Source organism: Populus euphratica, unplaced genomic scaffold, assembly GCF_000495115.2.
Source record: "Populus euphratica unplaced genomic scaffold, PopEup_1.0 scaffold52.1, whole genome shotgun sequence".
Lineage (NCBI taxonomy): Eukaryota > Viridiplantae > Streptophyta > Magnoliopsida > Malpighiales > Salicaceae > Populus > Populus euphratica.
The window spans coordinates 147,869-168,727 of record NW_011499933.1 but is presented as its reverse complement, the minus strand read 5'-3'; the positions used below and the strand labels follow the sequence as shown (position 1 = coordinate 168,727).

At 29.6% G+C, this 20,859-nt stretch overlaps 3 protein-coding genes and 3 non-coding genes across 6 annotated transcripts in view; 4 read left to right on the top strand and 2 right to left on the bottom strand.

The window, feature by feature from the left end:
- The window catches only part of LOC105136294 ((R,S)-reticuline 7-O-methyltransferase-like), a 6,263-nt gene extending 5,815 nt beyond the window's left edge, over positions 1 to 448 (bottom strand). The window contains exons 1-2 of the mRNA XM_011041583.1: positions 211 to 448; positions 4 to 98 (exon numbers count right to left, since the gene is read on the bottom strand). Of these exons, the coding sequence (XP_011039885.1) occupies positions 4 to 98; positions 211 to 397 (282 nt within the window). The 5' untranslated portion in view covers positions 398 to 448. The remainder of the gene's footprint in view (positions 1 to 3; positions 99 to 210) is intronic.
- Positions 449 to 3,897: 3,449 nt separating this feature from the next.
- On the top strand, positions 3,898 to 3,990 carry TRNAY-GUA (transfer RNA tyrosine (anticodon GUA)). The gene is made up of 2 exons: positions 3,898 to 3,934; positions 3,955 to 3,990. It is a non-coding gene; the product is annotated as a tRNA-Tyr (tRNA).
- A 1,633-nt stretch (positions 3,991 to 5,623) lies between these two features.
- TRNAY-GUA (transfer RNA tyrosine (anticodon GUA)) lies at positions 5,624 to 5,716 on the top strand. Its single transcript has 2 exons — positions 5,624 to 5,660; positions 5,681 to 5,716. It is a non-coding gene; the product is annotated as a tRNA-Tyr (tRNA).
- Positions 5,717 to 6,695: 979 nt separating this feature from the next.
- On the top strand, positions 6,696 to 6,788 carry TRNAY-GUA (transfer RNA tyrosine (anticodon GUA)). Its single transcript has 2 exons — positions 6,696 to 6,732; positions 6,753 to 6,788. It is a non-coding gene; the product is annotated as a tRNA-Tyr (tRNA).
- A 4,069-nt stretch (positions 6,789 to 10,857) lies between these two features.
- Positions 10,858 to 11,755, bottom strand: LOC105136207 (protein EPIDERMAL PATTERNING FACTOR 1-like). Its single transcript, XM_011041445.1, has 2 exons — positions 11,545 to 11,755; positions 10,858 to 11,358 (listed from the first exon to the last, which is right to left on the bottom strand). The coding sequence occupies exons 1-2, from the start codon at positions 11,630 to 11,632 to the stop codon at positions 11,087 to 11,089; spliced, it is 360 nt and encodes a 119-aa protein (XP_011039747.1). The 5' UTR covers positions 11,633 to 11,755; the 3' UTR covers positions 10,858 to 11,086.
- Positions 11,756 to 16,085: 4,330 nt separating this feature from the next.
- On the top strand, positions 16,086 to 20,314 carry LOC105136206 (lipoyl synthase 2, chloroplastic-like). The gene is made up of 7 exons (XM_011041443.1): positions 16,086 to 16,257; positions 17,031 to 17,784; positions 18,011 to 18,101; positions 18,201 to 18,358; positions 19,018 to 19,189; positions 19,465 to 19,575; positions 19,899 to 20,314. Exons 2-7 carry the CDS (start codon positions 17,174 to 17,176, stop codon positions 19,980 to 19,982), a joined length of 1,227 nt encoding a protein of 408 aa, XP_011039745.1. The 5' UTR covers positions 16,086 to 16,257; positions 17,031 to 17,173; the 3' UTR covers positions 19,983 to 20,314.
- The last annotated feature ends 545 nt before the right edge of the window (positions 20,315 to 20,859 follow it).

Below are 20,859 nucleotides of genomic sequence, written 5' to 3'. Positions count from 1 at the left end.
TCCATAGAGAGTCTCTCCTCCATCAGATGGATTGTGTTGTGTGAAGACTCGTTTGCGGACCAGAAATCTCATGATTCGAGCAAGGTAGGGAATGTCAATTCCCAACCCCCCCCCCCCCAAAAAAAAAAAAAAAGAAGATAAAAATAAATAAATAAATATATAAATAAAATGATGGACGACTATATAGAATTATTCTGAGTATGGAAAAAACGAGTGGAAATTGTAAAGAACCTGAAGCTATCTGGTTCAAAGTCACTGGACCGCCAAGAGAATTTATAATGTCTGCTATGCCTAGCTCTATCGCACACTTCAATGACATAGATTCTGCGAAGCCAAACATGAGCTGCCATACTTCTACTTGGCCTCTCAGTAATGTCTCTTCGTCTAACGATCCCATTCTCTCTGCCAACACTGGTTAAAAATGTTGCTCTCCACAAAAAGCTTTGAGATGAGGGGAATATTTTAAGAAAAATGGCGAATCAAGTAAACATTAACTCACAAAACTTGGATAAAAATAAAATGTGATAACTTTCAGAATTTGTTTTTTCCTACTGTAGGCAAGATTTTCAATCATGTGACCCACTAGTTAATTTTATTTGAAATGTGTTTTAATTGCTATCAATCAACGTCTACCACATATATAGTATTGAGTAGATTTTGACCTGAGAGGATTAAAAGCCCTATCAAACTTTTTTATTGTTGATTTGGCTAGATTCTTATCCATATCAAACATACTATATATAATGAATTGCGTGAGGCATTTAACAATGTATGATTTGAGTAAATATAATCTGAAAATGTTCATGAAATGACGTTGCCTGACTCTCCGACAATTGTTTAAAAATCGTAGCTTTCAATTTTGGTTTAATTAATGAATGAGTTTTAGTCGCATGCATGATTGAAACAAAGAAAATTTGTTTTATTTTATTCCTTTAAAAATATATAAACAAAAGATGAGTATATGAATAATGAAGGAAAGCTAGTTTTAATATTAATTAATTTTTGTTAGTACAATAAATTAAAGGAGTTGAAATTTGATTTATTTTTATAATATTTTTAGAGATTTAATTCTATTTAGAATACACTTAAAAATAATTTTAAAACATGAAATCTAATTAAAAGTTTTCTATTAAACTTAATTCATATGGCTACAAACAGCATATAAAAGAACTTATGGATGGAATCATGGGTTTGTATCCTTTTATATCTTGAGTTTCGGCTCTGATTCTATTAGATATTTTTCTAAATATACTTTTATACGAGTGAAATGAATTCAACGTGTTATTTTAAAAACATATATAGTTATAAAGTGAGGATTAGATCTATTTGACATCTAACAACTAAATCGGTTTGAGTTGAATAAAAAATAAAAAAGAAATTATCCACAACTAAATCGGTTTGAGTTGAATAAAAAAAAACCTAGAAATTATCCAAGACTAATCTAATAAAAAAACTGTATTGAGCTGTGATTCAAGTAAACTCGGTTCAAAAAATCATTAAATATTTTATTAAAAAGTTATTTTAGTTAAAATGATATTATTTTAATTTTTTAATTTTTTTTAAATTACCTTTTCTTATATGTGTTTTGAGTCTTGATGCGTGTTAAAATGATATTATATTAATTCTTTTTAATTTTTTTTAAATTAACATGTTAATACTAGATAAATTTTTAAAACTATGGCTAAAACTTCAGGTAGCCTCGTCTCTGATTTGTTTGGTGTCTTTTGTTACTTATGCTACCTGTTTGGCTCCTTTTGAACTTGGTTTTCTTTTGTTCTTATTTCCAAGTTTGCGTTTTGTATCCTTGATCCTACATGAAGTTTGATTTATCCCAAAAGAAAGAAGAAAGAAGTTGAGATAGTCGAACTGCTTTAAATTTTTAACAAAATAAATAAAGTTTAAGAAACCCACATGTATGTACATGAAGAAAAAACTAAAATATTGAAAGTGTGTTTTGAACCGTGCCAAAAACAACTGGAGCTCTAGATTCATGTTCATTATAGATTGAGACAGTGAAATTATAAATCTGCTCTTCTCAAGAAGACATAGGCTTGATTATTGGGGATATTATGATTTTTTAATAGTTTTTTTACTATAAATAATTAAATTTCCCCCGAGATAAAAAAAAACAATTGTCTTTAGATGGTTTATGTGATGTTTCCTGCTAGGCATGTAATGGAATCTAGGATGACAATAAAACTATCTTAGCGCTCCTCCACATCTAGGAGGCCCACGTAAATTAAAAAAATAAAATCTTTTGTTACTTATGCTACCTGTTTGGCTCCTTTTGAACTTGGTTTTCTTTTGTTCTTATTTCCAAGTTTGCGTTTTGTATCCTTGATCCTACATGAAGTTTGATTTATCCCAAAAGAAAGAAGAAAGAAGTTGAGATAGTCGAACTGCTTTAAATTTTTAACAAAATAAATAAAGTTTAAGAAACCCACATGTATGTACATGAAGAAAAAACTAAAATATTGAAAGTGTGTTTTGAACCGTGCCAAAAACAACTGGAGCTCTAGATTCATGTTCATTATAGATTGAGACAGTGAAATTATAAATCTGCTCTTCTCAAGAAGACATAGGCTTGATTATTGGGGATATTATGATTTTTTAATAGTTTTTTTACTATAAATAATTAAATTTCCCCCGAGATAAAAAAAAACAATTGTCTTTAGATGGTTTATGTGATGTTTCCTGCTAGGCATGTAATGGAATCTAGGATGACAATAAAACTATCTTGGCGCTCCTCCACATCTAGGAGGCTCATGTAATTTGAAAGGAACCATTTAATTTGTGAAATAACAAGTTATCAATTTGTCATTCTAATTTGAATTGACTCCAAGAATTTTTTTATCTTAATTTATATTAATTTTAAACATTTGAATTTAATTTGTTAAGAATTCAGCCACGTCATTTTTTTCTTAATTTTTTCATTTTGAAAAGGAGTTTTTTTTCCTTATGTTAGTTAGTCACTTTTTTATTTATTTAGTTCATTTGATGTTAATGTCTTTTTTCAACATCTAATTAATAGAATCAAAATCAAATATTTTTGAAAAAATATTTTTATGGTACTCAAATATTATATTTGACAAAAAAAAAAATCTGGCCCATTGAGAAGTACAGGGCCAAAACTAGCATTACATAATCGTGCTAAATCCAGGTATAATTAATATTTTCTATAACGAAGGTCATATCGCTACGCCAAGTATGATTTTGGGAAAGGTTATATAATATCAAATAAAAAGTAATGATAAAAGTGACATGATTTAAGACTTGCTATCTCAGATTAAAAAAAAACAGAAAAAGGGTAGATGACTTTGCATTTGTCTTACTATTTCTAGTCTCACAATTTATGTATATAGATAAATGATATTAAGCAGTTCATAATTCTTCAAAACAATGTATTGTTTCCTGAAATAGTTTGATCGAGAGTTCGACATATCTAACGTGAGCAAATTTTAATAATGATTGAGTTTAATTCATAAGTGTGTGTGTGTCTATATATATATATATATTAACTTTATTAGAATTTTAAATAAAATGAGATTAAAACTTGAGACTTCATCCAGCTTATCTATGATAGAAAATCACATTAATAATAACATGAAGAGACATAACTGAGAGGAGAAATTGTATAGGATTAAAAAATAATGAATCATATTTTATATATGTCGTAATTTTTATTAATAAAATAGAATTGAATTATAATGTTTTAGTTTATTTATTTTTAATGCAAATTAAAGATTCAATTAACCTAATGTACAAATTAAATTAAAACACTACAGGTTGATCCAAACGATAATACGCAGGTTCAGAATCTTCAGATGAGACGTAAATTGTGGCACAAATTCATGTTTTAATATTTATATATATTTAGCCACCCTCCGTTGATAGCTTCCGACCTTAGCTCAGTTGGCAGAGCGGAGGACTGTAGTGGGTGAAATCCAAATAGCCATCCTTAGGTCGCTGGTTCGAATCCGGCAGGTCGGAAAATTCATTAAGTTTTTTGAATGACAAGTCGGTAATGATCTTATAAGGCCCATTGGCCCTTTACCTTGACCTTAGGTGTTTGGACTTTAAACCCACTGCTCATAATGCAAGGTTAACCACGGCCCATTTTTCATTTGTGGAGTAATTAATCAAATCCCTTCTTTCTTTTTTTTTTTAATCTAAAATAATAATAATAATCATAGAAATTTATAATTAATTAGCTGAAACTAGGTTCAAATAAAGCTTTGACTAGCCAAAAATAGATTGCAAGAGAAATTTCAAACCCTTTTTTAGTAATATCTAATTTATGGAAACGAATTATCCGTTCTATGGAATTTTTTAAAAAAATTTATCCTATTATTTTAAAAAGATTTAATAGATACAATAAATAATAAAAATTTTAATTGAAGATATTCTTATAATTTTTTTATGGATCCTAAATTTTATTTTCTCTTTTATATTTGTGATGTTTTTTAATTTAAAATTGATCTTAAAAAAATAATTAATACAATATCATTAGTTATTACATGCTCACCATAAATTTTTTTGATAGTTAATGGACTATAAACATCTTTATTTGAGATAAGAAATAAAATGTTTAGTGTGTGTATGGACACATTTGCAAAAAACTTTTATCATTATCATTATTATTATTAAAGTTGCTGAAAACCTTTTAAATAACTAATTAATCTATATCACAGGATAAATTAAATAAAATCTAATAAAAGATTAAATAAATTTTTAAGATTGTTTTACAAGGCTGGAAATGTATTATATTAGTAATAACTTACACCAAAAACACTTAAAACATAAAAAATATATTTAATAGAAGCCTATAGTTCTTATAATTATAAATAAACTTGTAAACATAAAGAATTATTCATAATTATTAACCTACAATTACCTATATTAATTCAAATTGCGGCACACATTCATGGTTTATGATACTATAATGCTAGCTAGCCCCTTTACGTAGCGAAGTAATGATAAAAGTGACATGATTTAAGACTTGCTATCTCAGATTAAAAAAAAACAGAAAAAGGGTAGATGACTTTGCATTTGTCTTACTATTTCTAGTCTCACAATTTATGTATATAGATAAATGATATTAAGCAGTTCATAATTCTTCAAAACAATGTATTGTTTCCTGAAATAGTTTGATCGAGAGTTCGACATATCTAACGTGAGCAAATTTTAATAATGATTGAGTTTAATTCATAAGTGTGTGTGTGTCTATATATATATATATATTAACTTTATTAGAATTTTAAATAAAATGAGATTAAAACTTGAGACTTCATCCAGCTTATCTATGATAGAAAATCACATTAATAATAACATGAAGAGACATAACTCAGAGGAGAAATTGTATAGGATTAAAAAATAATGAATCATATTTTATATATGTCGTAATTTTTATTAATAAAATAGAATTGAATTATAATGTTTTAGTTTATTTATTTTTAATGCAAATTAAAGATTCAATTAACCTAATGTACAAATTAAATTAAAACACTACAGGTTGATCCAAACGATAATACGCAGGTTCAGAATCTTCAGATGAGACGTAAATTGTGGCACAAATTCATGTTTTAATATTTATATATATTTAGCCACCCTCCGTTGATAGCTTCCGACCTTAGCTCAGTTGGCAGAGCGGAGGACTGTAGTGGGTGAAATCCAAATAGCCATCCTTAGGTCGCTGGTTCGAATCCGGCAGGTCGGAAAATTCATTAAGTTTTTTGAATGACAAGTCGGTAATGATCTTATAAGGCCCATTGGCCCTTTACCTTGACCTTAGGTGTTTGGACTTTAAACCCACTGCTCATAATGCAAGGTTAACCACGGCCCATTTTTCATTTGTGGAGTAATTAATCAAATCCCTTCTTTCTTTTTTTTTTTAATCTAAAATAATAATAATAATCATAGAAATTTATAATTAATTAGCTGAAACTAGGTTCAAATAAAGCTTTGACTAGCCAAAAATAGATTGCAAGAGAAATTTCAAACCCTTTTTTAGTAATATCTAATTTATGGAAACGAATTATCCGTTCTATGGAATTTTTTAAAAAAATTTATCCTATTATTTTAAAAAGATTTAATAGATACAATAAATAATAAAAATTTTAATTGAAGATATTCTTATAATTTTTTTATGGATCCTAAATTTTATTTTCTCTTTTATATTTATGATGTTTTTTAATTTAAAATTGATCTTAAAAAAATAATTAATACAATATCATTAGTTATTACATGCCCACCATAAATTTTTTTGATAGTTAATGGACTATAAACATCTTTATTTGAGATAAGAAATAAAATGTTTAGTGTGTGTATAGACACATTTGCAAAAAACTTTTATCATTATTATTATTATTATTAAAGTTGCTGAAAACCTTTTAAATAACTAATTAATTTATATCACAGGATAAATTAAACAAAATCTAATAAAAGATTAAATAGATTTTTAAGATTGTTTTACAAGGTTGGAAATGTATTATATTAGTAATAACTTACACCAAAAACACTTAAAACATAAAAAATATATTTAATAGAAGCCTATAGTTCTTATAATTATAAATAAACTTGTAAACATAAAGAATTATTCATAATTATTAACCTACAATTACCTATATTAATTCAAATTGCGGCACACATTCATGGTTTATGATACTATAATGCTAGCTAGCCCCTTTACGTAGCGTCCGACCTTAGCTCAGTTGGCAGAGCGGAGGACTGTAGTGGGCGAAATCCTAATAGCCATCCTTAGGTCGCTGGTTCGAATCCGGCAGGTCGGAAACCTCTTTTTGGTTTTTTGAATGACAAGTCGGTCATGATCTGATAAGGCCCATTGACCACATTACCTTACCTTAGGCGTTTGGAATTTCAACCCACTGCTCATAATCCAGAGGCTAACCACGGCCCATTTTTTATTTATTTTTAACATGTGGAGTAGTTATCTATTTTTGTTCTTCACTTGACTAGAATTGTTTTTATTTTAATCCAATTTTTTTACACGATAAAATCCCATTAACTTTATTTTATCTAAAATTATTAGCTAAAACTAGGTTCAAATAAAGTTTTGACTAACCAAAAATAGACGCAACTAAAACTTCAAGACCTTTTTTTAGTATTATCTGATTTATGGAATTACATTATATATTCTATGGAATTTTAAAATATTTTCTATCCCATTATTTTAAAAAGAATTTAATAGATACAAGAAATAGTGAGATTTTAGGTAAAAATATTTTTATTATTTTTGTTGAGTTCTAAATTTTATATATTTTCTTTTTTATATTTTTATAGTCTCTTTCTTCAACGTGAATCTTAAAAAGTAATTAATAGAATGCTACTAATAATTACTATATGAGGATTATAAAATTCTTAGTGGGCTATAATATACTTCTTCATTTGAGAGAAGAGATATAATCTCTAGTTTCTTTGTAAGAAGTATTTAATTTGTTGGTAAAGAATATCTTCATAGCAATACATACATTAATTGATACTATTTTTTTAATGAACTTAAAAACACACCATTCGCATCATTCTGGTTATCTTAAAGAACACTAATTTTTTTAGATGCCAACCTCATTAAATAAACAAAAAAAATCTCTTTAATTATCTTCTGTAAGGTATGAGAAATAAAATTTTCACAACTCTCTTTTGCCCATGCAAAGGTGATAAAGCCATAACCACGTACCTACTTGGGGTGATTGGTAGAGGATGTGTGGGAGATTGGTCTTCATGTTGAGATGTATCTTTACAAAGCATGGAATGTTAAATACCTTGGATAAACTTCTTGCAATGGAGGAAGGGAAATGAGGGCGAACAGAAAGCCATTGGACCAAATGGGATACATAGCTCTCTACAAATTTATTGCTTTCTCTGATCTATTGGTGAATAATGAAATGGAGTTAAACCAAGAATTAATTTTGAGTAATCATGGAGTTAAACCAAGAATTAATTTTGAGTTTTCAGCCTACCTATTTCTTGAAGTTCAAGTAATAATATAATTTTATCTCATATCTTCTTAAGAAAAAACTATTCTCTTCGGGCATCATTTGCTATTATATTTTGATACATTTAAAATTGAAAGTATTTTTTAAAATTATTTTTATTTAAGAAAAAATTAAATTAAATTTGTAAGTGATTTTTTATTTTTAAAATGTGATCATATATTTTTATTATATAATTAAAAAAATATTTTATAAAAAGATTATTAAATTCAATGGAATTCATGACACAATTTATTTAGAGACTGAAATCAATATAATTTATCATTATCTCAATAATTTTTGTAAAAACAATTATTATCTTGAAGTTTTTTTAAAAGTTAAATTATATTTTAATGAGTTATCAAAATTAAATTTTAATTCATAAAATCTATCAATTAAATGATTTAATTTGAAATTTAAGTTAGGTTATGAAATTTAATTTTTTAAATATTTATGTAGTACATGGAAATCCAAATTCTAAAATCTCGGAGATGGGAAGTTGGAACGGCAACAACTGGGTATGGTACTTAACATGGAGGAAAACAATTTGTGAGTGAAAAAAGGTGAAGGACGACGAATTATTGCAATTGATATCGTGAGTCTTTTTAAGCCAAAATATTAATGATACGAAGATATGAAAACAAAACCCGAAGTGGTTGTTCTTAGTAAAGATTTGCACTTTTTTTCCTGAGTCAATCATGTTGTCAGGGGAAAAACCATTTTGGTCACATATATGATATAAATATGCTCCACAACGGTAGAGTTGCATATATAATTTGTTATCTTGAATAAACTTTTTACAAAAAACCTTTTTTAATTAGAGAGGTACATTATAAGATAATAATTTTTTTATGTAAAAAAAACTAAAATTACAAATTATATTTTATTGTATTGTTGTATGATTTGAAAGTTATGATCTCGATCGGTAGTTTGGTTGGGTTAATAGTAGTGGATCCGCCTCAATCACCATATAATTTTTTTTTATTGTGGAATAACATGGTTGTTGGTTCATGTAAAAAGAAGATCACCTATCCTGATCTTTTAGTCACTGTTATTAAATTCAGCTCGACTCAACCGATCAATCCAGTTGACTTAGTGGCTGATATGGAGGGTCAATCCGGAACCCTATCAACTCAGTAGCTGGACTTGTCTGGATTTAATAAAAAATCAGTTGGGAAAACAACCTGGCAAAACCTAATTGACCTAGCGAGTCAATCTATAACCTAGGCGAACCCTGACAACACCCGGTTTTTTTTTGCAAACAAAAGATTTAAAAGCCATTAGTATATATATTCTATGTTCCCAAGAAAAAAGTTATATTTTCTCAATGTGGGATTTGAAACTCTTTCGTATATATATTCTATGTTCCCAAGAAAAAAGTTATATTTTCTCAATGTGGGATTTGAAACTCTTTCGTATATATATTCTATGTTCCCAAGAAAAAAGTTATATTTTCTCAATGTGGGATTTGAAACTCTTTCGTATATATATTCTATGTTCCCAAGAAAAAAGTTATATTTTCTCAATGTGGGATTTGAAACTCTTTCGTATATATATTCTATGTTCCCAAGAAAAAAGTTATATTTTCTCAATGTGGGATTTGAAACTCTTTCGTATATATATTCTATGTTCCCAAGAAAAAAGTTATATTTTCTCAATGTGAGATTTGAATGTGGGATAATTTTTTTTTTAATTTAAATACTTCAACTTAAAAGGATAACATAATATCTTTTTAATGTGGGATTTGAAGTTCTTTCGTATATATATTTTATGTTAAAAAAAAGTTATATTTTTTCAATGTGTGATTTGAAATCCATTAATATATATACTCTACATTTCTAAAAAAAAAATTATTTTTTTAATATGGGATAATTTTTTTTTGAAATATTTTTTAAAACTTTATTATTTACAATATATATAACTTATATTTATGTGGATTTTTTTAATTTTTTTATATGAAATATTAAAATTTTAAATATTTTTTTTTAAATTTTTCCGAATTTATCCAAGTTGACCTGAGTTGTTTTATAAAACTCTTGATCTGACCTCTTAACCATATCAATCCAAGATTGAGTTTAATAACTATATTTTTAGTTTATGAGATAAAACATCATTGTACCAATTTAACTTTTAGGCTCAAAATGAAAAGGAGAAGAATGCCCATGTTAACAGGCCACAAATAAAACCAAGTTAAATAACAAACTCCATGGCCCTTAATGCCAGGCTTGTTGATATTATGACCATGAAAAAAAAAAAAAGTAACTCCGTAAATTTCTTTTGCTAAGTCCAAGTATAACACCGGAATTTAATGACAAAAGTGTTTTTCATTTGGCAGAAACATTATATTGTTTCCGTTCCTTGAGAAAACAATAAGATTTTCTACTCTTAGCATCTCTCATTCTTTGTTCAAACATATCACAAATTTCTTTATCCCCATTTTAAAGTTTGCAACTACTCCAATGTAGTCTTGAAATTTAAACATTCAAAGGTTGTATTCATTTCAATTTTTGAAATGGGAACTTAATATGTTGGAGGGATATGTTACAACCAACAAAAGTTCAAATATGCACTAGTTCAAGATGTCATCAATTTATTCTTGTAAGTAAAGGAAAAGCCGTTCTTTTTTTTTTTCTTTTTTTTAAAGAATAGCAAAGAGAGGGAGTTGAATCAAAAGTTATTTTACAATTTTCCCATAATCAAGGCCATTTATTATCTATGTACTATACAACTTCATCGAACAATGAATTTTGCTGGTCAGATTTCTACAATGCAGCCGAACATGAAAAATTCAGGGAAATGTTTTTCAGGAAAGCAGTTTCTAGAAAATAAACAAGTACTATATTAGAAAATAATAAATTGAAAAGCTAGCAAATAATAATATCAATGATCTCGTAATGATAAAGGAAGCTGATTAGCTCTCTGATTACACAAATGAAGGCATGTCTACAATAGAAAGGTAAAATTGGGGAAAATGAGAGGAAAAAAAAAAACAAAAACATGGGTACCTAAATCTACTAGTTAGACAAAGTTAAACATTTGGTAAGTTAAGTCATGGGAGAGGGTACATTTTAACAAAAAAGGAAAAAGGGAGTCATGGCTCATGGGACAGGATAAGACTTGTTATGACACATGCATTTATAAGCCATGGGACAAGTCTCAGCCTCTTCAAGTGAAGCACAAATAAAGCTGACCATTACTAGTCTACATGGTGAGCATGACCCACATGCATGAGAACAATCAGGCAAGCTTGATCCAGCAATTTGGACAGTATCACCCCTTCTCTTTGCTGGCCATCTTTCCCTGTAAAAATTGGGTTGAGCCACCGTCCCATCTTTAATTCGAGGCTGTGTCGAATGATGGTGCCCATGGTCTGTTCAGCATTAAAGGAACAATATCAGTATCAATAGAAACCCTAGCAAAAAGGGAAAAGAATCGATCTAGGTCCCAGTTCCAAAATGTATCAAGAACTAACAACATAATTTTCATACATAAGTTTGAACCGCTCCCTTATATTTAAAAAGAAATGAAGCAAGAGGAGAAAACGAGAGGTTCATACGTGTTCGTGGCCTGCCTATGTGCCTCGCGGAAATGGCCGTAGGAAGACAAATGAGAGCAATGACTAATGCTGCAACAAAAATCTTCATGGCTTTGGTATGCTTTAATGGCGTGTTACTCTTTCTTTGAGCTAGCTATCTAATTATTGGAGAACTTGAGTGTTGGAAGAAAATTCAAGACAAAGGTGTGAGAGTGGAAGTGTGGGAGCACAGGAATATATAAAGAGGTGGGCAAAAGGATAGTATTGAAGCAAGTCACAGGCAAGAGTGTGTGCCGAAGCAGGGTAACAAGAGAGGGTCACATGAAAAGGGATGCACAACGCAGGTTTCCTAACAACAGTCACAGGACTCAAGCCTTAGCATGTGTGCGGTTCAATGGAAAAAAATTAAGGTGATATATGTAGAATGGAACTTATGGGAGGATTAACTGAATTCAAGTGCTTTTTCTACGTGACTTTCTGACTAATGTACTTGGGGCATTGCTTACATAGCCATAAATGCTTCCAGGGATTTTCAAATTTTATTGAATCTCTGAAAAGCTTAATGCCATATTGTAGGAGATAATAAATTAGACACTGTGGATGTAATGTGACTGCCATTAATGCTTTTTTTTGCTTCTACATGTAGTAGATGTGGTATGTGCTTGAGTTTGGACCCCCCCGAAGCTATTTAATTCCAAGAAGATTTGATACCTTGTTCTATACAAATATTGGCCTATCCATATTAAAGTATCTACAAATTACTCAAGAGAACATGTCCAACACCCTGTATATAGTCAATAGTTTTAGAAGATCAATAGTTAATTACCGTAGATTTGTAAATGATGACCCAATTTCTCCGATTAATTTGGTTTGCAGTACATGGGACCAATAAAACTCATTTATTTTCCATTTTCTGCACGAAATTATTCTATGAGCTGACCGCCAACTACACAAATAACTAAGCTAGATGGTCGCAAGTGAAGAGGAAGACAAAAACAACGTTGTGCATGGAAGTTGACTCTCCTTATTTTTAGCAATAAATGAATTTAAGTACTTTTAACTCAGTATTTGATTAATATTTCAAAAAAAGAGACAATAAAAATAGAAAAGATATGTTTTTATATACTTTTTATTTGAAAATATATAAATTTGCTTCAAAATAATTTTAAAAATGAATTTATTGCTTATAATTTCCCTCTAAACCTAGTTATTATTGAAGTTCCATCTATAAATGGATATGATTTTTGTCCTAGAGCATACGAACTCGTAAAAAGAAGAAGCAATCGCTAGTTTTTTCTTTTATCAACATTCTTAAAAATTAATTTCTTTTATATCAATCGATCAAATATATTATATTTCTCACAACCTCCATTTCCTTGTACTATAACCAAATAGTATCGTGTAATTTATGCATGCATTGCTGCTGTGATGAGGTCTATTAGTCGTACAGAAAGAATAAATCCAGTTGTTTTTTAGCTAGAGAAGATTATCCTATGCGTGTTCAGCCTATCAAATTCTTAATGGGCCATACATAAATGGCTGAAACCTTAACTTACGTCATCCTTGTAGTCGGGAAGGCTAAAGGGTCAGCCGAACAGAATGCACATTTGGTACAAAAATGTTGTCCTTTCACACCAGTATAGACACGCTGACCAGATATAGATACGCCGGTGCGTTGAAGTAGGGCCGATTATTTTCGGTGTGATATAGTTTTAGATAAAAAAAAATAACTAAATCAATTTTTTTTAGTTTTTAAATTAAATTAAATTGAAAATCAATTTAAATCAATTAATTTTATATTTTTTCCTTTCAAATCAATTGAAACTGAACAAACACAACGCAAAAAATTAAGTCTCCATTGAAAAATCTTGAAACGCTTAAACATATCCTCGAAGTTCTCCAACTCAAATACCTTTTGCATTCCAAGAAGCTAGAAAGTCAAACTAACCAAAAAAACTTTACTAGTAAATCAAACTAACCAAAGAAACTTTACTTACAAAGAAACTCTAGTGGTCCTAATGAAGCCAACTTTAATGAACCGGCCAATGAAAGATTAGAAAATTAAAAGAGAAGAAAACAGAATTATGAGGGTTAATATTCAAGATGGTTAGAAAACCAATCCATAAGACTAAGATCTGCTTTACCTTTTGAAACTACAAAGTCATTTCATTCACGAAACTACAATTACTGGAGATGAAAGGACTCAAGCTAAAGTTCAAGGCATGTTCTTGAGATGAACGACTGACTTCCTTCATGAAAGGTTTTGATTTTTATTTTAAAGTGGTCAGATAGAAAAAAGTGAAAGATTTAAAAGCATGGAAGATTGTCATTTGAGAGATAAGAGACAGAAAGGGAGTAATGGCTGAGGGGTGAGAATATCTTTAGGTTCAGGGTTAGAAGCTATTTATACTTGTTTTTTTTTTAAAAATATTTGCTTGATTGAATCAGTTTGATTTCAAACTTTAGAAATTAAAACTAAACTGAAATAGAATTTTTTTATAAATTTTTAATTGATTAATTTAGTTTTTTTTATTTGATTTTTTCAGTTATTTTTTCTGATTTTTCTGATTTTCTTAATTATTCAGTTTTTTTTGCTCACCCCTACATTAAAGGATGATAATAGTTTGTTTTCTATAATATTTTTATTTAAAAATATATTAAGAATATATATATTTTTAATTTTTTAAAATTATTTTTAAAGTTAATAATTTAAAATAATCTAAAAATATTAATTTAAAATAAAAATAAATTTAAAATTTTTTAAAATATAAAAATAAATAACCCCAGATAATCTAGGATGGAACTCAAATTTGAATCATTAGACTGAATAATTCCTTTTCTTACATCTGACCATCTGTTGAATGTTTTGCATTTTTCTTTGAGTTAATTATAATTTCACACTTACCGCTTGACATCATTAATTAACTAATTCTCATAGTTTTATAAATTATAGTTATTAAGACAGGGTACGAAGTCTAGCGTGGCCTAAGGTCTATATAACCCGATTATTATTATAGATTCAACCATAATCACTAGACTAAATTTGAAATTGAGTCTCAAGTAAACTTGTGGATTAACTAATTAATTTAGATCTATCACAAAATAATATTATTTTAATAAAAAATAAAAAAAAATTATTGGACTTGATTCAATCAAGTCTTGCTTAATTTTGATTAGATCAACTAAATTATAAGTTATCCTATAAAATTACCTGGAATTAACAGTCAAAAATAAACTTGATTTGTATTGTACCAAATTTCAAGTTGACAAGACAAGTTATGCCTGCTTGATAAATATGTAAACAACCACATATATAACCTTTATATTTTTAAATTTGATTTTTACTTAATCCTTTTGTGAATTGAAGTTCTTTGGAAAATTATTTATTATCTTTTTTTTAAAAAAAAAACCTATGATTGAAATAAAAGAAGTAGGTAGGATAAAAATTTGATTTGAAAACAAGGCATTATTTAAAAAAGAAACAATTTAATTGAGGATGGTTACTACTCGTCAAAAAACTATTTAGTTGGATTTCATACTCCAAGAACTTTTTTTTTAATAATAATACTCCAAGAAGTAATTAATTACTTTCAATAAACTACAAGGATTGGGTTATTGTTATAATTATTATTAGGAAAAAATATTCTGGTACTCCTAATATTCAAGTGTGGTAACACTTTACCATCATCTTTTACAAAATCACCAATTTTCAACCACTATATACTTGATTTACTACCATTGCCTCTCAAATCACCACAAGAACTGACCCACCAACTTCTGTCTTCGATTCTGACTTCCTTTAACCATGCTTACCACCATTGAAACCACAAGCAAAAAACAAAGCACGGAAATGGCCGAAACCAGTCGACCGTGAGCAAAAAAAAAAAAAAAACTAATTAAATCAAGAAAATAAAAAATTTATTTATTTTTTAAATAAAATAAAAATATATTTAATAAAATCACAATAATTTTATGGTATTTAGATAATAACTAGTAATATTCTATTAGTTATTTTTTGAGATCTACTTTTAAAAAATAAAAAAATACAATTAAAAAAAATCTTAAATAAAAATACTCTTATAATTTTTTTATGATTTATGAATTTTATATTCTTTTCCATTTGTTTTTTTTAATAGATTTAAATGAGTAATTAATATGCTTTCACTGATTACTCTATAAATGTCATAAAATTTTATATCATATCATTGAGTTATATTTTTTTATATAAATAATATTAGAAACTTAAAAAGAAATTGTAAAATTATAAAATATTATTTTTAAGAAATGCTAATAAATATTTTTTTATACTTGTGTTATACTCCCGTCATAACTATAATTAATATTATATATTAAAACATATAAGTATAGAATTATTAAATAGCCACAATGTATTTATATCTTACTTGTATAAAAACCATATTATATGAAAATATCAATGATTTCCCCATAAAAATTCATAAAAATTATTCTACTAATTTAGTGGGAGTCCTTAAACATTTATCTATGGTCTTGTTACTTATCTTGTTTTTCTTGAAAGACATGTCGTCTGCGTTATCGCTGCGTAACTGCTCTATTGCAGTTGCAACTACCAATGACAAACAAAAAGGTCTTTCTATTGTTTGGACGTAGAACTCAAAGACCCAAAACAAAAGCCCTCTCTTTCAAATCCCAGCATCATATCATTTCATCAAACACAAAGCCAGTATTTTTCATCACAGATTTCTCTTATCACAGGTGGGTTGGTGCTGGCCTTTCCCTCTTTTAATCTTGCTTGCATTTTGTTGTTCGTACATGTGTGTGAAATGAATGATGGTATGGGATTTTGGTGTTTGTTAAAATGCCTATGTTAACTTGCTAGGTGATAACTTTTTTGGGTTTTAGTCTTTGATGCTTGTAGATATTTGGAAAATGTACAGTATAGTTTGAGTGTGGAGATGAGTTTTGAATAATTTGGTGATTTATTTGATGTTTTGATTGTAAATCTCTGAGTTTTTTGCATTAGATATGTAGTTATGTATTTTGGTGATGCCTGGAAATTCTTGTAGTCAAAACGTAAGATCCTTGGAAATGTTAAAGTTTGAAGCTTGATGTACTGTATCTTTGGATTTGATACTGCATTAGTGGCACTTGTTTCATTTCTATAAAAAAAAGTTATGGTCTTTCTGTGTTGGGATGTTTAAGAAATACTAAGGACTAATATGAAAGAAAATCAACACAACATAGAACCTTCACAGATTTCCAGTAGTGTAGCCAGTAAAACCTCCTGGTCTTGTGCTAGAACCGCTTGTTCCATAATTCTGCAATGCAGAGTTGTGGTGGATTAATGGAGTTGAGCTGTGGGATGTGTGTGTTTCCATTTCCTTAAATTCATGTTTTGTTTGTCTGCAAGTGAGCATTGCGTCTTTCATTGTCTTGATAGATGATGTGCTTGGTGGCAGGTTGGGTTAAAGTTGTTATAGTGGGTCAATTTTCCTGAAAGTTGAATGTACTTTGTAATTTTTTTGTAGCAAAACAACTGGATGGAATTCTGATCCATACAATGTCATCCAAGTGGACACAGGATCCGTTGGTTGACAGCATTTAGATATATTACAGCAGCTGCTACTCAGATAAACCGAAAGAGAAAAGAGTCCTTTTTTTTCCTCTTCATATGAATCAAAGAATAACCCAGAAGAAAAAAAAAATGATAGAGCAATCTCTTTCAAAACCTTCATTCTCACTGTCAATTCCCATTCCTAAAGCCCCTCAATCCAAATCCTCCTTTTTTTGCTCCTATTCAAAAATTCGATGTGAATCTGTTGATTATCCCTCTTTGACAAAAATTGATGCAAAACACCCACAAATCTCTACCACTATCGATAATGGCTCTTCATCATCAGCATCTGTGGATTTGAAGAACATGGAGAAGGGCCCATACCCATATCCAGGAGGTGGAAAGATGGGGCCATACACTGGGAGGGATCCCAATGAGAAGAAGCCAGAGTGGTTGAGGCAGAGAGCTCCTCAAGGAGAACGATTTGAAGAGGTAAAAGAATCTCTCTCTCGCTTAAATCTCAACACTGTTTGCCAAGAAGCTCAATGCCCCAATATTGGAGAGTGTTGGAATGGAGGTGGGGATGGTATTGCAACAGCAACTATTATGGTTTTGGGTGATACTTGTACCCGTGGATGTAGATTTTGTGCTGTTAAAACCAGCAGAACCCCTCCTCCTCCTGACCCCATGGAGCCACTTAACACTGCTTTGGCTATTGCAAGTTGGGGGTGAGTTTGTTTCGTAGAGTTGACTATGGAAATACTGTTTCTGTACTGTTTGCAAGTATGTTTTAGATTGTCAAATGAAATGCTTTTTTTTTTTTTTGTCATCTCAAAATACCATTTCCTTCAATATGTGAAAAGAAATGAAAAGATAGACAGTGGTACATGCTGTAGTGTTCAACTTGCTTTAAGTATCGAACTAATCTAGTATGTTTCTTCTTTCCCAATTTAGTGTGGATTACATTGTTATAACAAGTGTAGATCGTGATGATCTACCGGATGGGGGGAGTGGACATTTTGCCCAAACTGTTAGAGCTATGAAGGTTTGTATGTTATCAGGCTTACTTTATGGATGTCATACTCCTGTTTACTGGCACAGAATACATGAATCACATATTGGATTCTGTACACCTTATCTGCAGGAACTGAAGCCAGAGATCATGGTTGAATGCTTAACTTCTGATTTCCGTGGTGACCTAAAGGCTGTAGATACTCTGGTACATTCAGGGTTGGATGTGTTTGCCCACAATGTTGAGACTGTTAAACGCCTCCAACGAATTGTTAGAGATCCCCGAGCTGGGTGAGTGGCTTGTTGTTGCTTCTGTACAAGCACAAAACATGGATCTGTGCACATCATATCAGGTGTTTTGTGTTTTGAGGCCTACCAGTCATGGTTGTATTTGATGATCAGTTTATAGTATTTGAATAAAAAAGACAAAAGTTAAAACAAAATAAAAAATTTCTGGTGGTTTGTTCTAGGTTATTTCCGACTTTACACATGATGCAAAATATAAACAATATTTAGTAAATAACATTCACGATTATCTCCAAGTAAAGCTGATGGAGAATTAAGGGAAACAATGGGAGTTGGCATTTATTTGCCTAGGAATTTTATATTTAATGATTATAATAGTTTTTATTATTTAGGAAAACCAATAATAAATACCAATTCCCTTTTTAAATAAAATAATCTAGAATAATCATAAAATATTTAAATTCCTAAACAAATAAATACCAACTCCCATTGTTGCCCTTCATTCTCCATCAAAAGCACACATATACATATGATACATAAAGGTATTCAATTATTTGTTGAGAACAGGAAAAAAATTGCATGAATAAACCAGATCCAGGCTTGGTGTACTTATAGCAAGAAATCTTATGCAGATTGGTCTTTCTTTCAATAAAACTTGTCGTGAATGCTAATTTTGATTGTTATTTTAAGAATGGGAAATGCAGGTATGAACAGAGTTTATCAGTTTTGAAACATGCAAAAGTCAGTAAGAAGGGAATGATAACAAAAACTTCTATAATGTTGGGTCTGGGAGAAACTGATGATGAGGTGAAGGAAGCCGTGACTGATTTAAGGGCTATAGATGTTGATATTCTAACATTTGGACAGTACTTACAGGTAAAATTATGTGCCACTATGCTCTTATGCTATTTAGCTCGAGTAATTTAGTTGTTATGCCTAGAATTGGACCTCTGCTTTCTTAATTATGTTAAACTCTTAAAGCTTGCCATAGTCTAGTGTTTTACTGCCTGAATGATTATCATATTGCCAAAAGATGGTTTCAGTTCAACATTGCTAAGGCATTTGTTGTGTTGTCGTGTTATATTGTGGTGCCATATTTATTTGACTCTTGCAGCCTTAGCTCTCAATATGAAACTGCTTATCTTTTGCAGCCCACTCCATTACATTTAACGGTTAAGGAGTATGTTTCACCTGAGAAGTTTGCTTATTGGAAGGAATATGGAGAGTCTATTGGATTCCGTTATGTGGCTAGTGGACCTCTGGTAAGTTCTTTGATAACTATTTACGTTGGAGGTTATAGATGTCAGCATTTTTGTTCTTACACGAACAACAAATGGGAAGACAGGCTAATTGTTAGTGTTATAATTTGTAAATGTAGCCCTGTTCAAATCCATTTGTATTCATTAAAATCCTGTTGGATCTAAATTTCAGTCTGCTTCTATAATAAAAGCTTTGCAAACCTATGCATGGTTTTGCTTCAAATTCAATGTTTTACTAGCTGAGCTTGAGTTCCTTTAGTTGTTTCCAAGACACTCTATCGACCCTTTTAAATTTTCCTACAAGAGCTTTCGATTTTATTTTCCAGGTTCGATCCTCTTACAGAGCAGGGGAACTCTTTGTCAAGACAATGGTGAAAGAAAGTGCTAAAGAAGCTGCTGCCATATCCTAGTCACCTCCTGTAATCCTTTTTATCATTCCATCTTGATGGCCATGGAACTACAGCATCAGCAACTTTATGTCACGAGCCACTGGCTTTGGGACAGACTGTATCAGATATACAAGGTTGAGTTTTCGTTCTCTGGGTTTTTGATTTGCCAGTGGTGAGTTTTACTGGTGATAGTCATACCGTGAATTGATCAATTTATTTTTTTCCTTCCATTCTTGTTGTAACTCTTTTCTTCTTCTTTATTTTTTCCCCAAGAAAACCCAAAGCATGGTTAATTGATATGGTCAAAACAAAATAAAGTTGAAGAGCATGAGTTATTATTCCTGTGGGCATCACTATTTTCTTCCTGTAAATAAACAAAGCAAATGCAATTGTTCACGTGTTACCCTTTGGAAATATTCATAAAGAACTAGATAGTTTAATGGAAAACAGCGAATTCACTCCACGAATCGGTTCAAGTCCGGGACTGAGATCGTTTTAGGGAGATGATTTCTGCTGCAGAGAGCCCAGATTGCTGCATGTTAGAGTTCACCTTTTTATTTTTTATTTTTAAAATTATTGCTAGCTGTATTAATTGCACCATCTCTGAATTTTCAATCAGGTTCATGATTACAGTTAGTACAAGTCTATCCATAATGATTATGATTTAATTTTTTTAAGTTAAAATAATATTATTTTAATTTGTTTTTTTAAAAACCAAATTAAATCTTTGTTGATAAAGTTAATTTAATCCTAATTGTTTTTATGTTTTAAATTTTTTAAAAAAAAAAATATTTGTAAAGTTTTATTGTAAATTAATATTTTTTAGTATTTTTAAACCATTTGATATCAAAAATATTTTAAAAAATAATATTATTTTGATATAATAAATCACTTGATT

Excerpts from the sequence above, each read along its gene's own strand:
- LOC105136207 (XM_011041445.1), bottom strand. The coding sequence starts at position 11,632 with ATGAAGATTTTTGTTGCAGCATTAGTCATTGCTCTCATTTGTCTTCCT. Across the intron at positions 11,359-11,544 it reads CATAGGCAGGCCACGAACAC|ACCATGGGCACCATCATTCG; the intron begins GTATGAACCTCT and ends AATGCTGAACAG.
- LOC105136206 (XM_011041443.1), top strand. The coding sequence starts at position 17,174 with ATGAATCAAAGAATAACCCAGAAGAAAAAAAAAATGATAGAGCAATCT. Across the intron at positions 18,359-19,017 it reads GTTAGAGATCCCCGAGCTGG|GTATGAACAGAGTTTATCAG; the intron begins GTGAGTGGCTTG and ends TGGGAAATGCAG. Across the intron at positions 19,576-19,898 it reads ATGTGGCTAGTGGACCTCTG|GTTCGATCCTCTTACAGAGC; the intron begins GTAAGTTCTTTG and ends TTTATTTTCCAG.